Genomic DNA, 15,968 nt, shown 5'->3' with positions numbered 1-15,968 from the left:
TACCCAACAAACTGATCAAAATCAGCCTGACCAACAAATACACCTGCAGCCCTGAGACAGCATTGACTTGGCAATGAGCAGCTGTAGGGCCAAAGTCTGACTGTGACTAATGCTCAGATTAGCCTGGCAGTGGGATCATTACTATCTGTCTTGAGGGTTTCATTGGTGGAGAGCTTTCTAGTACTTCCAACCCTTCTACACTCATCTCGTTTGATCCTGACAAAGAAGACACGAGATGGCTCCCATTTCAGAGATGAGGCAATCAGGGCACCGAGAATGCATTTTCTTGTTCAACATCAGATAGCTGGATAGTGTGTGGCCAGCATGTTAAAACACCAGTCCTCCTAACTTCCCGTCCCCTGATCCGTTGGCTTGAGAGGCCCAACCTGTGGTAGATGGGGTGAGGAAGTCAACTGGGTGCATCAGTTAGGCCAAGGCAGGTCTCACCTTTACACTTAGCATTAATTATTCTTGTTCTTCCATGTTGCTAATTCAATATGGCAGCATTACACATGTTTGTCTGTTCTTCCCAGAGTCAACGTTAGACAGATATCTCTGGGCTGTGTCAAGGTTAACTAGATAATCCAATTAAAGTCACGCTGGTCCCAGAGCACAACTGCAAAAACAAGGTAGCTAAAGTGGAGCTCAGACTTTTAAACCAAGAGACTGCATGAGATTCTCAACCTTTCTTTTTCTAAATGTTAAAATGTTGCTGTTTCTTTATTTCTTGCTAAAGCCACTATCTCCTACTGTTAAGCAGTAGAAAGAGTATGTATTGGCCTGAGAAGAGATGGGTTCTAGCCCTAGCTCTGCCACTAATTAGCAGAACTGCCCTAAGTAAGTAAATTAACCTGGTCGGGCCTCAGTTTCCAGATCTGTGAAATGGGGACAACAGCAGTGCCTGCCTTGCCCATCTCATATGCAGGGGGTGAGGATGGAATTAGACAGGGAGGCACCCACGTGTCTCAGGACTTCTAAGTGTCTGCTCACTGACTGTACACCCTCCAAGAGCTTACGTAGGCACTTGCTTTGTGACCTTGAGAAGTTACGGATGATGTCTGAGCCTCAGTTCCCACGTGTGTAAATGTGCTCACAATACCTACCATAATTGTGTTGTTAAGAGGATTATAATGAGGTAATATACGTAAGGTTCTCAGTGCAGCACCCGACACAAAAGTGGGTGTCAATAAACATTTGTGTGGCCAAGGGAACGTAGTAGGAGCCAAATCTCAAAGGCCATTGGCAGACAGAGCACCGACTCCAGACGGCCTTTTCCTTCCCTGGCTCTTCCTCTCTGTCTGCTCTTCCACTTCAAAGAAGGGGCAATGGCAAAGGGAAGCGCTGTGCATGCAGACATTGTGATGTAAATGTCACATCGATGTAAATGTGCTGGTATCTCTTTCACCCAGGCGGCCTTCTCTAGAGGCCCCTAACGGCTGGTCACGCGTTCGTGATGCTTCTGTTGGGGAGCACGACGGTTGTGCTGGAGAGTGGAATCCAGTGTCCTAAAGACGCTGGCTCTCATGACACGCAGGTGTGATGGGTACAGTTGTAGCATCCTGTCCCCTTCCCGCCCTCCCTTCCTGGGCCAGGATGCGTACAAACCTCGAACAACTGCTTTCGCTCCACAATCAGAGGTCAGGATTAAAATGCAAATGAGAGGGACTAGTATACAAACTGCCACTACAGGCCGGAGCAAGAGCAGAATGATCCTAAGGGCAGGTTCTGAAGGCGTGGGGTGCAGGGACGAGAGTTCTGAGGGCTGGAAGTCAGGCGCAGAGGAGGAAACGGGAGTTGGGTAAAGGAAACAGAAAAGGCAGATAGGACAAGAAAAACAATTTCACTCATTTCACAATTTTTCTGAAGGTTCTTCCTGACCATCAACAGCTGTTGGAGTTTCCTCCTGCAGTCTGAGTCTATGATGCTTGATCCATCCAAGGAGCTGGTTGTTATGTTTTTCTAAAATGAAGCATGTGGTAAAGTCAAAACAGTGCCTCTGCCCCACATCTTGGCGGTTTGAGAGGCGGCGTGTCAACATTCCGGGAATCCCAAAATACTGAATTTTCAGTCCAGATAACAGGCTGCAAAGCCAAACAAAAGGAGAAGCAGCCCCTGGTTTTGGAAGTCTCAGGAGAGAGGATAGACAGAGCAAGCTGGAGCGGGTTGGGTGAGGCCTTGAGAGCCGTGAACTGCATTGGACACCTTTTTAAAAAAAGAAAGACAAACTTGTTTATTAAACAAGCAATATAGATTTTTTTTTATAGAAACATAAGAAAATACAGAGAAGCACTAAGAAAAAAATTCCTCCTAACCTCACTGACCTGACACTAACATTTTTGAGGCTGGGGAGGCAGGACATCATTGATGGAGAAGAGCTTGGATTCTGGGGCCCAGCTGCCCGGTGCAAAGCCCCACTTCCCCATTTACCTGCGGAGAGGCTGCAGGTGAATTACAGCAGTCTCCCCTTATCCACAGTTTCACTTTCTATGGTTTCAGTTCCCCACAGGCAACCCCAGTCTGAATATATTAAATGGAAAATTCTAGAAATAAGCAATTCATAGGTTTTAAGTCTCATGCCATTCTGAATAACATGATGAGGTGTCCCAACATCCCATTCAGGACATGAATCATCCCTTTGTCCAGCGTATTTGTGCTGTATACACTACCTGCCCATTAGTAAAGGAAAAAACATAGTACAGGTAGGGTTCGGTAGTATCCACGGGGTCAGGCAATCCACTGGGAGGCTTGGAATGAATCCCCCGTGGATAAAGGGGGACTACTGTACTTAGTCTCTATGGACCCGTTTCCTCATCTGTAGATTAGAGGTAATAATAACAACTACTTCCAAGGGTAGTTGTGAGAATTAAAGAAGCCAGTGCAGTAGTGCTTAAGACAGTCCCTGGAACATAATAAGTACCATATACATGATAGCTGTAAGAATAACAGTTATTTATTATATTTCTAGACTTTTTCCTATATAAGTGTTATGTATAATACATTTCCTTGAAAATAGGATTATACTGTACTCTTTTGTAACATTTTTACTCTCATGATTATCTTTTCATGAATATATTTGTTATTGATATTAGCTAACATTGACTGCTTAGCATTGGGATGGGCCTGGCACTAAAGACTTTACAGAAGTTGAGGGCTTCCCTGGTGGCGCAGTGGTTAAGAATCCACCTGCCAATGCAGGGGGCACGGGCTTGAGCCCTGGTCTGGGAAGATCCCACATGCCGCAGCGCAACTAAACCCGTGCACAACTACTGAGCTTGCGCTCTAGAGCCCGCGAGCCACAACTACTGAGCCTGCGTGCCACAACTACTGAAGCCCACGCACCTAGAGCCCGTGCTCCACCAACAAGAGAAGCCACCGCAATGAGAAGCCGCGCACCGCAACGAAGAGTAGCCCCCGCTCGCCGCAACTAGAGAAAGCCCGCATGCAGCAACGAAGACCCAACACAGCCAAAAATAAATAAATGAAAAATAAATAAATTTATATTAAAAAAAAGATTTTACTGAAGTTATCATATTCAATCCTCACATTAACTCTGTGGGGCAAGTACTGTATTACCACTTTACAGATGAGAAAACTGAGGCTAATCAGGTTAAATAATATAAACGTACAGAGCTGGCGAGTGGCCCTCTGTCCTGCAAGGAGAAGGAAGATGAGGCCTGCTGGTAGCCTGTCCTGGCAGGATTAAAGAGGAATCGTGTTTGTGCTCAGTCCTTTTTAACCCTCAGCAGGTGTGCACGTCGGGACATCAGACTGACAGGTGTCTGGCTGACGGTTCTTGGGCTCTAGTGGCATTTTCGATTTTTACGGTGGAAATCACTCTCTGATACGAAATGGGATCTAAGGTCCAGTACTGGGCTTCATTGTCTCTAAGAGCATTTTATCCAGCAGCAGATCTTCATCTTGTTCTCCAGAGGCTTTGACACAGCCATCTGGGCCCTGGCCACAGCTTCCTCACCCTTCCCTCTCCGTCCCTGGGCATTCACCTCAGTCCCCAGATAGCCCTGGACCAGGTCCCAGGCATTGCCAGTGGATTGATTCAATCGGCAAGGCTTTGCTCAAACCCCACCCGTGTGAAGCCCTGTCGTGGTCTCCACGGCACGCAGGAGGGGAAGGCGGCTGAGAAGACACAAGACGCGTGAAGGCAGGGCTGACTCCCCGCGGCTCCGGTGACTGGCCTGAGCCCGCGGCAGCTCATCAGGAGGGTCTGGCTGTGCCGTGGGTGGGGAGTCCCGGGGATGTCGTGACCAGGGGTGTGATGGGATGACAGTGACGTGCCAGAGACTAACCCCTGCCTCTTGATGTAGGAGCAGCTCGGAGAGGAGGAAGGAGAAGTCCCGAGATGCTGCCAGGTGCCGGCGGAGCAAGGAGACGGAGGTCTTCTACGAGCTGGCCCACGAGCTGCCCCTGCCTCACAGCGTGAGCTCCCACCTGGACAAGGCCTCCATCATGCGGCTGGCCATCAGCTTCCTGCGTACACACAAGCTCCTGTCCTCAGGTGAGGCTGCGGCCCCCGGGCCCCTTCCCCACGTGTCCTCGCACGCAGGAGGCGCCACTGGGCCAGAGTTGGAAGGCCACTGGCACAGAGGGAAGGTCTTCCTCCCCAGGAACGCCCACTCTGCAAACCTTCCACCCATAGAAACGCCGTCATTGGCGCTTTGTTCTCTTTCGTTGAACGTCTTTCCAGCAGTGGCCTTTGCAGTGAATACAGACATGGGCTGAAGAGCAAGGGCAGGACCAGGGGAGTGCTTGGAAGCTGAGGGGACAGAGAGGGCTGGGAGAATGAGAGCAGCTTTTGCTGGCTCCCCAGTTCCCGTGCTCTGGCTGTCAGACCCACACTCCAGTCTAGGGTGAAGGAATCCTTAGGAAGCATCTTAGTGCTTATCCGCCGGCCACTTTCTCCAAAAGCGGAGATGTGCCCATAGGATCTTTCCCTCTTACTAGCCAGGATGCCAGGCAAAGTATTCAGTGTCTCTGCTCTTAGTTTCCTCATCTGTTAAAAGGGGTTAAAATGCTTACTGCATGGGGTGTCTTTAAGCATTAACTGAGAGAACGTCTGTAAAGCACCAGACCCAGCCACGCTACTCACACCGGGGAGCCCCTGACAGGTAATAGTCTCCCCTCAGGACCAACTAATTCTCACCTCCCCTGATAACCTCTGCAAGTCTCAAGTTCACAAAACTTTTTTTTCCCCTCAGAGTTCACCTTCTTCAAAATACCATTTCCTGTTAGTCCTGACCAGAAAGAGGTGGCCTGGGGATTCTGCCAGTGTCAGATCTGATGCGACAGTCCCCTCTAGTCTGCCAGTTTCTTAACAAAACCAGGCAGCGGGCAGTGCCCCTCCGCACCCCACCTGGCTGTGGCACTGCAGGTGGCAGCATCCAAGGTGGTGAGCGGAGGAGGGAGGGCAAGGGAAGGTTCTCTTGTGCTGGCTTTTCAGTGTTCCTGAGTGAGCCGTGTGCCTTGGAGTGCGGTTGACTCTGCCATCCTGTTATGAAGTGGCTATTCTGGGAAAGAAACCCAGAGCAGAGGGAATCCAGTGTGAGGCGGGGAGGCCAGACCGGCATGTGCTATTCTGGGCCCTGGAGCACAGGAAGGATATGGGGGGAAGACTTTCAGAAAGTAGGATGACAGCTCAGTGGGTCCAAGGGTTGGAGGGCTAACCCTGGACTGCAAATGTAAAGAGTCTCAAGAAAGAGCAGACAGGAGGGAGAGAACCCAGGGCGAAGACTTGCTCTATCAATACTTTGAAAGAAACAGTGCAAGGCAATGGCAGACTTGTCATCCTAGATGCTACAGGAAGAGGGAACTATGGGCTGAAGTATAAGAAAGGCTTGGAGATGCCATCGCAGGACACGTGTGTACTTCTTTCCTTTAAAGAAGCTTGTCCTCCAGGACAGGTGAGGGCAGTGTCCGGTAGTGTTGGAATCATCTTTACATCTGCACAGAGTAGGGAGTGGAGGACTTAATGACTAGACGGAGACCCCTTCCCCACACCCAGAAGCATCTCACCTTCCGTGTTACAATACTTGGGATTCTACTCTTAGACACTGATTTCTTTGGGTTCGTCGCTGCTTCCTTCCACCACCACCACCCCTGTTCCTCCACCAGCAGGGAGCCCCGAAAGGAGTAATACATCAATCCTGGGACATCTCTCTGATTGAATTTGGACTTGTAGGATGTTTCCCCTCATTTCACAGATGATGAGAAGTGAGGCACAGCAAAGTTAAGGTTGCTCCAAGTCACACATTTAGCACCTGGAGTTCAAGTCCTTTTGAATCCATGGGAAGAGAGACATGGAGGGCAGGAGCATTCTGCAAACCTGGTCAGGCAAAGATGTCGATGAGGGCTGAGGACTGGGGGAAGGGGAGGGTTCTCCCTTGGAGGAGGAACCAAAGTTAAACAGAGTCACCAGGGGCTAGCCCTGAGCATTGGGGTCTGCAGGAGGTCCTCACACACTCAGTGACTGTTTCTACCCTTGCTCTTGGTGCACGGCCTTGGTTTCCGAGCTCTCCCATGCATAACCGTCCCCCTCAGCGGTTCAGGGTTGGCTTGGACAGGACACATATTGGAGGCTCTGAGCACATCTGCCTGCATGTGTGCTGGCGTGAACCCCTTGTGTGCCAGATATGCCCAGGGAGATAGGACCAGAGTGGCCACAGTGAGACATCAACGTGTCCCCTCCCAGGGCGGTTGCAAGTATGGGAGCAAAGTGCCTGTGCTCTGGCTGGGCTTGGCCCTGGACTGACCAGAGCCCTCAGTGTGTCACTTCTGGTCCTCTCGGTCCCAGGGAAAGAAATGACAGAAAAGGATAAAAAGTGTCCACATTTGGCCATCTGGTCCAGGCGTCCTTGAAGGAGCAGTTCTCATAAAACATGCTTCACCTGGGGGAGGAGGAGATGGATGGCTTTCTGTACCTTCTCTTCCAGGCTGCTGCCACACATTCTTTAGACCAATTGTTGTTATCGTTTTTAGAAATTGTATGCGAGACAGGATCTTGTTCTTTTTAAATCACATTTTGCTTCTTCAAAACATGCAATGCAGAGAAAAGGAGTTCAGGATTTGTGGACAGTTGGACCTGCCCTGGAACCTCAGTCAGGCTGCCTTCCTTCTCTGCAGCCTTGTGAAAACCTCTTGACTACCTCTGAGCTTTACTTTCTCATCTGCACAAAGAGGATACCAGTACTTACCGTGAACATTGGATATGAAAGCCCTTTTCCTCTTGCCTGCCACATATGGGCTCTCAGTAAGTTATAACTTAAGAGATAAAACTTACTATGAACAAGCAAATTGATTTATAATAAGAGTAGTCTTCTGGAAAAAGTGACGTAAATGAAAACCCAGTGTAAACCCTTACTGTCCTCTTACCACCTTCTAGCAATTTCTAGCAAAATGCAGAGTTGCCAAGCTTTCCCAAGTCAAAACAAACCACAGATCCATTATTGAAGCATTTCTAACAAAGGTGAGTGCCGATGTTGGCTCACTTTATGATAGGAAATAGCTGGTTGCATACCTCAGAGTTCAAAAGGCTAAAAAAGACCAGGTTTTGCTTTAGAAAAGTTTCTTCTTTACTTAGTAACACGTTTCCCTTTGATTTTCACAGTAGGCTGTTCTGTGTGGGAATGTTGGAGAGGAAACCTCAACGCTGAGAAATTCAGGCTGGGAGTCTGGGCGGCCGATTGAGATTTGTATCACAGGAAGCAAACTGAAACAATAGCTTTATGATATTAGCTTCCACGCTGGGCCGAGAACAGAACACACTCTGACGGGAACATCAGTGGAAATACCACTTGATTGTCTTAAATCCTCTTTCAAGAGGAGCTCCGCAAACTGTAACCAGATGAGGTTCACTCCTGCATTCGGACGGCCTTAAACACTGGTAGATGTGCAGAGTTGGCTTTTCACTATAAAATTGATTTTTGGCTTCCCCCATACTCATATGAGGTAAAATCAAATTCATTTTACATGAGAGCTAGAGGTCAATGTGCAGCAAGCTTTCTAAGACAAATGTCAGGTTTATTATTAATTCATTGGCATTTGCTTAGTGAAGACATCAGTCTTAATAAGAGGTTATGATTTCCTCGTCTCTAGACTACTAAGGGAAAGACATTAAAATGTGGGACAAGTGATTTTAGTTTTCTGCCGTGACCTTTTCATGCAGGAAAGAGTGAGACCAGAGGGAAAATTGTGGAGGCAGATATGGTTTCTGGTGCCCTGTTAGGTCCCCCGTTCGGACTTCTTTTCCCAGGCTTTCACCTCTACTTTTTTTTTTTTTTTTTTACTGTCTCACCCCCTTGCCCCACTCATCCTCCAAACCAAGGCCTTTTTCTGTCCTGTTTGGTGAAGAGCTGAGAGGCTGATTCATGCTAGGATGTCAATGGCTGAGAGCAGCTAATCGTACAATCTCTTCTAGAGATGCTTTGTTCAGATCATTTCCTTAACTTAAACCAAAAAAGTCTGGTCAATCAGCAGGTGTGTACTGACCCCAGCCCAGCGCGACATCTTATGAAGGGTAACACAGAGAGGGTGAGATAGGATAGTAAGTTATGCACAGAATAAAGAAATGAATTTCTAATGGTGGACTTTCAAAGCCCTTTGGGAGGCCTGCAAGGTCAGATAAAACACAGTGCCTTCTGCCAAAGATGTGAGGGTAGCCCAGGCCTACTACCAGGCAATGGTGGAGTTTAAAGGTGGGGCTAATGACCCAGCAAGTGATTCAAAAATAATTTCCTCATGGCTTGACTGGGTCTGCTTTTGCAGTCAGCACACCCAGGGCCGGGTGCAGTTGTGGGTCTGTGGGCCAGAGGGAAGAATTGGTGTAAAAGGAAAGCCCTTTCGTTGATAACTACCCAGGGACACATCTGCACAGCACATCTGCACCAGGAGGATCACATCAGGGTGGTTCGAAGACCAGTCAAAACACTCCTGGAACTTCTCAGACTAGGAACAGAGGTAAAATAACCCTGGTGGAATAAAAATGCACCCTGACCAGCAGCCCTGGGATGATCTGGTCCCAGAGGCCCGGTCAGGAGCGTTTGCCCTGCCACCCTGCCCGCTCGCCCCAGACGCCCAGCTCCTGCTGCCCCTCGGGTCCCGTCCCCCCTCCACCCCCCGCGTGGTGCTGCCTGAAGGAAATGCGCGGTGCTCCGGAAAAAGTGCTCCGAAACCTCAGCCCGCGCATATCCTGGCTGTGGGGAGTCATCAAAGCCTGTTTACCGGGGCTATTTTTAGCATTAAAGAACCTTGTTGTGCTCTTGGGCCCAGCATGCTGCATCTCTGCAGAGTGCCTCTGATCTGCATGACCCACCTCTCTTCTTTGGGGTCAGACCCTGAAGGGTCCTGGGAAGCAAGTAACTGAGACCTGGAGCCCAAAGCAATTTAAAGACCCTGCTGAGGGTTTATGGAGCACCTACTGTGGGTCCCTCTTTATTCGGCACCAAGGGTTTCTTCTGGATTGTTGTGCAGCCTTACGGCGGTTTATCTTTCTCTTCCCCACCAGTCTGTAGATTCCTTGAGGGAAAGGATGCTCTTAACACCTGACTTTCCCTAGGACAGGACTGAGCATCTAGTAAGCGTCACCTGTTGACAGATGACCTGACTGATTTCCTGCTTCGTGCCCAGCATGGGGCAGACATGTAGCAGGAGCGCAATATCTACGTAGTGAGTGAGGGAATTTTCTGTGTGCTTAGCACTGAGTCAGAGATTAATGATCCAATCAGAAGATATGCTCCCGAGAAAGAGCAGGGGAAAAGGTAGAGCCGTCTTCAGCCGGATGATGTGCCTGAGCCCCTGGCCCCTCCGGTGAAGGGCTGCATCTGGCCCCGCAGTTTCCACCCTCAGCTCCAAGCTGACAGCATGCTGGCCAGGTTCCGTCCGAAGCCCCCAGGAGGATAGGCAGGTGCTGCGAGAGCACAGCCTTCCACAGAGGAAAGAGGCCTTGCTGTCCCAGGGTTCCTGGGGGCCGGCCTGCTGGCTTCCTGGCCCCCCAGCCGTTGTGACTTCAGTTCCAAGCTGTTCTGTTTCCATTCGTGGGCCCTGTGCACCCCTCTCCCTCCCTCCTGGAGGCCAGCTGGCCAGCTGCTACAGCCAATTTCGCCACCTCCTGGAAGCAAGTGTACTGGGCACGGATGGAAACCAGTTTGGCTGTGGCGGAACTGTTAAAAAACAGGAAATTTTAAGCAGAACTATTTCCTCTGGGCCTAGTTAACCCAAATAGGGTTGTCTTGGGATTACTCCAGATTTTGAAGTCAGTGTTGCCACCGAGATCAAAGACATTGAAGAGAAGAAAATCTCAATAGGCCAGAAATCACAGGGCTGGCCTCTGCTGCCTGGAGAAGGTGCTCACCTCTCTGGTGTGATTTTTAACAGTGCTGAAAACCTCTCCTCACCCATCCCCCAAATAGGTCACCACCTGCCAAACTTGGTTGGTTTTCCCGGCATTAGGGTCACTCGTAGGACCTTGAGTTAAGGCAGTGATTCTCCACCTGTGGTCTTAGGGCCACCAGCATCCACATCACGTGAGAACTTGTTAGAAAAGCACATTCTCAGCCCCCAACCTGAGACCTACTGACTCAGGGACTCTGGACAGGGGGCACATCCAGGGTGGGCTCCATGACTCTGTGTGACCTGTGCGGTCCCGCACAGAAGGGCCCTGGGCATGGTTTAGTGTTTCAACAAGAGGCCCCACAGTCTTACTTTGCACTGGGCTTGGAAATCCTTGTTTTAGCAAGTTTTCTTGGTGGTTCTGGTGCACGCTCCAATTTGAAAGCACTGAGTCAAGTCATGGTCTCTCCTGAAGCCCTTGTTTAAATATAGGTGTTAACCCAGAGCGCAAACATTGGCCGAGGCACCACCCACACCTGGAACTTTGGTTCACTATCATCAGTTCAGCTAACCAGTTAATTGGCAGGCACCCGAAGCAGGGATCAAGTGTGGGTATGTGTGTGGTAAAAAGGCCATTCCCAGACTGTCTCCCCTCCCATAGGCTAGCCACCTGAATCAGGTTATGAAGAGGAAAGAAGGTCCCTCATTTCATTCTACCATTTTAGCAAAACAGAGGGACGTCACTAGGCTACTACTCTGTACGGCCCAACTCTTGGCTCTAAAGGCTGGCCTGTCCCTAGGCAGCATCAGTGACCTCGGCACATTCACTGATCCTGTGTCCTGAAGGTGGATGGTCCACAGTGGTGCCACTGAGGCCCCTTGGTAGGAACATCTCCTAGTTTGGATTTGTTCTTCTTGAGGAATAACAGCATATGGCCCAGAACTTAAATTTAGGAGCTCAGGGGGAAAGAGAAAAGAGAACCAAATAAATCCAGTGCCCTTGCAGAAAGGCCCTTGAACCTCATTTCACAGCATCCATGTGTCCCTTGCCAAGTGGCCCATAAATGCATTGCATTTTACATTCCCTAGAACAGTCTCAATTTGAAAGACTCCTTTTTTAGTTAAGTGAATGTTAACTTTTATAAGTGACAAATTATTCTCTAATCCTCTTGTTCTGTAGATTAAGGGAGGCATACTTGGCTTGATGTTTGTACTGGATGAATACAAATTTGTATTAAGTAAATGTATATTTGGAGTTAAATAATGAGCTAGGAGAAGCAGGGCTGAAATAAAGTCTGTGGTCTGAGCCATAACAGCCAAGGGTCTGGGGCCTGAGAGCTTTATTTGTTGGGACAAGAGCTGAGTCTACCTTTTGCAAATAGCAGAGGTATACTTCATAGGCCAGGGCTCCTCAAAGTGGTTGGCTGGGGAGTGGATGCCTTCCCAGGTTGCCCCTGGCAACCACCTCTGCAGCCTGCCACTAGCACAGCAGCCTCCTCATGTGGCTTCACGCCTCTGGTCCTCACTCCAAACCGCCTTGCACGCCATTGCCAGATGAATCTCCCCAAAGCAGTGGTCTGAGATGCCACTGCTCCAGGCCACTGGACCCACCTCATGAGGCCAGTCGATAAGTCTGGGAAATGGACCCTCCTCTTCAGCCAGGTGGACCTGTTCTCCGTCCCTGGAGGGAGCTTTCTCCGGGCTCTGCCACCTCCATGCTTTCCAGTGTCGGCCCAACCCACTAGGCCCAGAAAGCCCTTCTTTCATTTAACAGAGTGAGAGCCCTGTTTTTCATGAGTGTCTTCAAATGCCCTTCTTTAAACAGTTGTCTCTGACCACCCCAGAGCGACCCCCTCTTCCTATGAACCCTTCAGCACTTACTGTCTATATGCCTCTTGGGTGCCCAGTTCTGTCAACCTGAATTTTTTACTTAGATTTGTGTCTCTGTGTGCCACGCAGCCCCCGTCCAGGTTTTGAGCAATCTGAAGGCAGTGACAGTGTCATAGAGGGGCAGAAGGGAGAGAGAATTCATGATAGTTGGTACGTTTTAGGCATTTTACATATGTATTTAATCCTTACAACTCAGAGATGGGAATTATTATCTCTATTTAGCTGATGAGGAAACTAATATTCAAAGAGGCTGTTACTTATTCAGAGTCATAATAGCCTAATAGGAGGAATAGTCCAAAGCCTATGAATGGTTATGAGTGTGGCTTCTGGATTCAGCTGCCTGAGTCCACGAGCTACAACCTTTATAACCTTGGGCAAATGACTTAACCTCTCCAGGCCTCATCTGTAAGATGAGACAAAAAAATAGTACTTGTCCACAGGTGTCTTGAAGATTATATAGCATGCTCAGTGCAGTACCTGATATGCTGTCACTGTTCAACATCCATTAGGGAAAATTATTGTTCTGACTACTCCTGTAACTGCCTTTGCATCTGTGACCACTACTGCTGCCACTGCCACTGGTACCACACGTATGTGGCCACAACAACCGTACTGCCTGCAAAGCTCCTGTCAGGGTGTCCTCTGTGCAGTGGTGTTCATCAAATGCCTCCCGCTTGAGCCTGTGGTGGGCACTTAGATGGTTGGCAGTGTGCGTTTCCAGAAAAATCCACGTAATGCCTTTGAGCCATCCCTGGCAGACATCCGTCCATGCCAGTCACATCTGCTTTAGCTCATTGATGCAAGCCGTCCAACCCCTGTCTCTTTCCAGTTTGCTCTGAAAATGAGCCTGAAGCTGAGGCTGACCAGCAGATGGACAACTTGTACCTGAAAGCCTTGGAGGGCTTCATTGCCGTCGTGACCCAAGATGGCGACATGATCTTTCTGTCGGAAAACATCAGCAAGTTCATGGGACTCACACAGGTGACACCCTCCTCTGGCTCTTTCAGAAAGGGAAAACGTTTCCACTTGGGGTTAGAAATTAGTGGAAGGTTCTGATCACATCCCTCCTGACCTCTCCTTGCATGTGCCCACCCTGCTTCTCTCTGATTTCAAGCCTCAAACCTCAGGAACACACTGAGAACCCCTGGCATTGGGCTTAGCATTGCTGATGGCCACCCTGGTGGACGGCTCTGCCGACTGGATTAACAGACCCACCCTTGTGAATCACATCGTCATGAACTTTGTTACACCGGTGTGTCTGTGGACCTGTGGAGTGGAATATGAGAAGACCTGATTTAGCCTCCTCCCTCTCTCCAAATATGAAAGGGGGCCCAGCTTCCTCTTGGAGACCTCTTCTTCAGTGTTAGGAATAATGAAGCCCAACCTTGTTTTTGAAACAGGTGGAGCTAACAGGACACAGTATCTTTGACTTCACTCATCCCTGTGACCATGAGGAGATCCGTGAGAACCTGAGTCTCAAAAATGGTAATGTATTCTTCATTGCGTTTCTTTCCTTTTCACACCACCTGGGAGGGGATCTGCCTTACCTTTGTCTACAAATGTAGGATGGTTGGAACATGGCCATCATGATCCAGAAAAAACTGACATCCATAAAAAACCCAGCAGAGCCTAGGAGATGAGATCGAGGGCCCTGGAAGGACCTAGTACTCAGAAGGATCTCTTGCTGGCTCTTCCTAGGGCCTGATGTCACACTCCTAGGGCACTCCTTCAGGTTAGGACACTGTCTCCAGAAGGTTTCATCACCTGAGCATCCAGCATCTCTGCCAAATGACACCACCCAAACCAATCAGCTCATCTGTGCCAAAATGTTCATGGGAACTGTTGTGGTTGTCCCTAAGACAGTTGTGTAACAGACTGCCCCAAACATAGTGGCTTAAACAGTACTTTTATTAGCTCTCATGAGTCTGCGGGTTCTGTGGGTGGTTCTTTTGCCCCGTGTGATGTCAGGAGGCTGGGCTTGGTGGGATGACCAGAGGGCTCACCCACACCTCTGGGACCCTGTGGCCGGTAGCTGGAGGCTGGGGCTCGGCTGGGATGCCGGCACGGCTGGACCACCCTCTCACTCCGTGAGGTATCGGAGCCTCTCCCTCTCCACGTGGGGTCTCCAGGGTAGCCAGACTTCTTACACGGCAGCTCAGGGTTCCCCCAAAGTGCAAAAGTAGAAGCTGCCAGGCTCTCTGAAGGCTTAGTCCTGGAACTGGTACAGCACCACTCTGCCCCATCCTGCTGTTAGAGTGAGTTACAGGCCAGCCCCATTCACTGTGGGAGGGAACTACAGGAGGCCCTGAATACTAGGAGATGTGGCTCATCTGGACCACCTTTAGAGACTAGCTACCCTGGGAGCCAAGGAAGGAATCTGGCCTCCTGGTGATCAGAAATGGGACAGGTAGTTTTTGATGGAGAAGAGATTTATAAGGTCTCGTGCATTGCATCCTCCCTGTGGGGCCTCCAGCAGATGCCGGTGGATTGAAGGGCCTATACAAGCAGAAAGCACTTTGCAGTGACAATCAGAGCTTGCTGCTTCATCTCTTGTAACTGGGGACAGTCAAGCAAAAGCACAGGTGGGCATATTGTCAAGTGGACTGAAGCTTTGAGAAGAAAGGGACTTAATGACTTTCAAGGTCCCTTCTGAACCTCAGAGTCGATCTCTGCCCTGGGCAGATTGTGCCCGAGTCTAGACATCCCCTTTTCTGTCTCTCACCTGTCACTGCCATGGAGTGTGTGCTTGTCCAACCTGAATGACAGAGGCAGTGGTATCAAGCCTGCAAGGTTTTGCTCTTATTACCGCACATGCTGCAAAAGCAGACACTTCATTGGCCCACTTCTACCCTTGTTACAGACAGAGCCTGCAAAGCGCAGGATTACCACCACCTCCACCCACCCCACCACGGCCTCCCCGCCCAGCGCCTCTGCTCTCCCTCCCGAAGGCCACCTGGCTCCGGGCGTACACAGGCTGGGGAGCGCTCTGGGCTGTTCACTGTCTTCTCTGTGCTGCTGAGAAACTCTTGTTTGGTTCTGTGAGGAAGGGGCTGCCAGAGCTTCTGAATCCCTTTCTGAAACAGGTGCTGGAAGCCCGAGAAAACCAAAAAGTCTCTTTATTTCTTCTCTACTCTGGAAACCCTTGGACCCTTGGGTTCTCAGTCTCAGTTCAACCTCTGACCCTAGTCTCAATCTGATCATGTGACCTGAACCGAGTCACTTCATTGCTCTGTTCCTGGGAGTCTTTCTTTTCAAAGTGACAGTATTGGACCAGGCAAAGTCTAGGACCTTCCAGCTCCCAAGTGCCATGATTCAGCAGGACTCTACTCTGTTGATCCGAGTAGAACTTTAGATCTCTTGGTCTCTGTGTTGAGGACTTGGGATCCAAATCAGTGAATCAGCAAAGCCTTTGAAGGTGCTGACCTGAATGATCTGTAAGCACAGGGTTAGTGCGAGCACCCAGAGAAAGATAAGGCTGGTTGTGGAAGGCTTTGAAGGCCAGGAATTGGGCCTCAATCCTCTTCCTTGTAGACAGAGGGGAGCTGGTGGAAGTTTGGGGGCAGAGGTGGAGTAATCTGGTTGGAGCTGTGTTTAGAAAGATTAACCAAATGGCAGAATGGGGAAAACTCAGAAGTTAACAGGTCTGGAGGCCACGGCCCTAACCCATGTCACAGCCACAAATGAGTCCCTCCAGCCCACTTCTCAGCACCTGAGCTGGTGCTGGTGCTGTGTCCAGGCCC

General features: G+C 49.7%; 1 protein-coding gene across 1 annotated transcript in view; it reads left to right on the top strand.

The window, feature by feature from the left end:
* The window catches only part of EPAS1 (endothelial PAS domain protein 1), a 90,180-nt gene that overhangs the window by 44,819 nt on the left and 29,393 nt on the right, over positions 1–15,968 (top strand). Inside the window, exons 2-4 of the mRNA XM_059943419.1 lie at positions 4,323–4,513; positions 13,058–13,209; positions 13,629–13,713. Coding sequence (XP_059799402.1) covers positions 4,323–4,513; positions 13,058–13,209; positions 13,629–13,713 — 428 coding nt within the window. The remainder of the gene's footprint in view (positions 1–4,322; positions 4,514–13,057; positions 13,210–13,628; positions 13,714–15,968) is intronic.

The sequence above is a fragment of the Balaenoptera ricei genome, chromosome 13, assembly GCF_028023285.1.
Source record: "Balaenoptera ricei isolate mBalRic1 chromosome 13, mBalRic1.hap2, whole genome shotgun sequence".
NCBI classification, from domain to species: Eukaryota; Metazoa; Chordata; class Mammalia; order Artiodactyla; family Balaenopteridae; genus Balaenoptera; species Balaenoptera ricei.
Note: the sequence above shows the minus strand (reverse complement) of the source record. Positions and strands in the feature narration are given on the sequence as shown.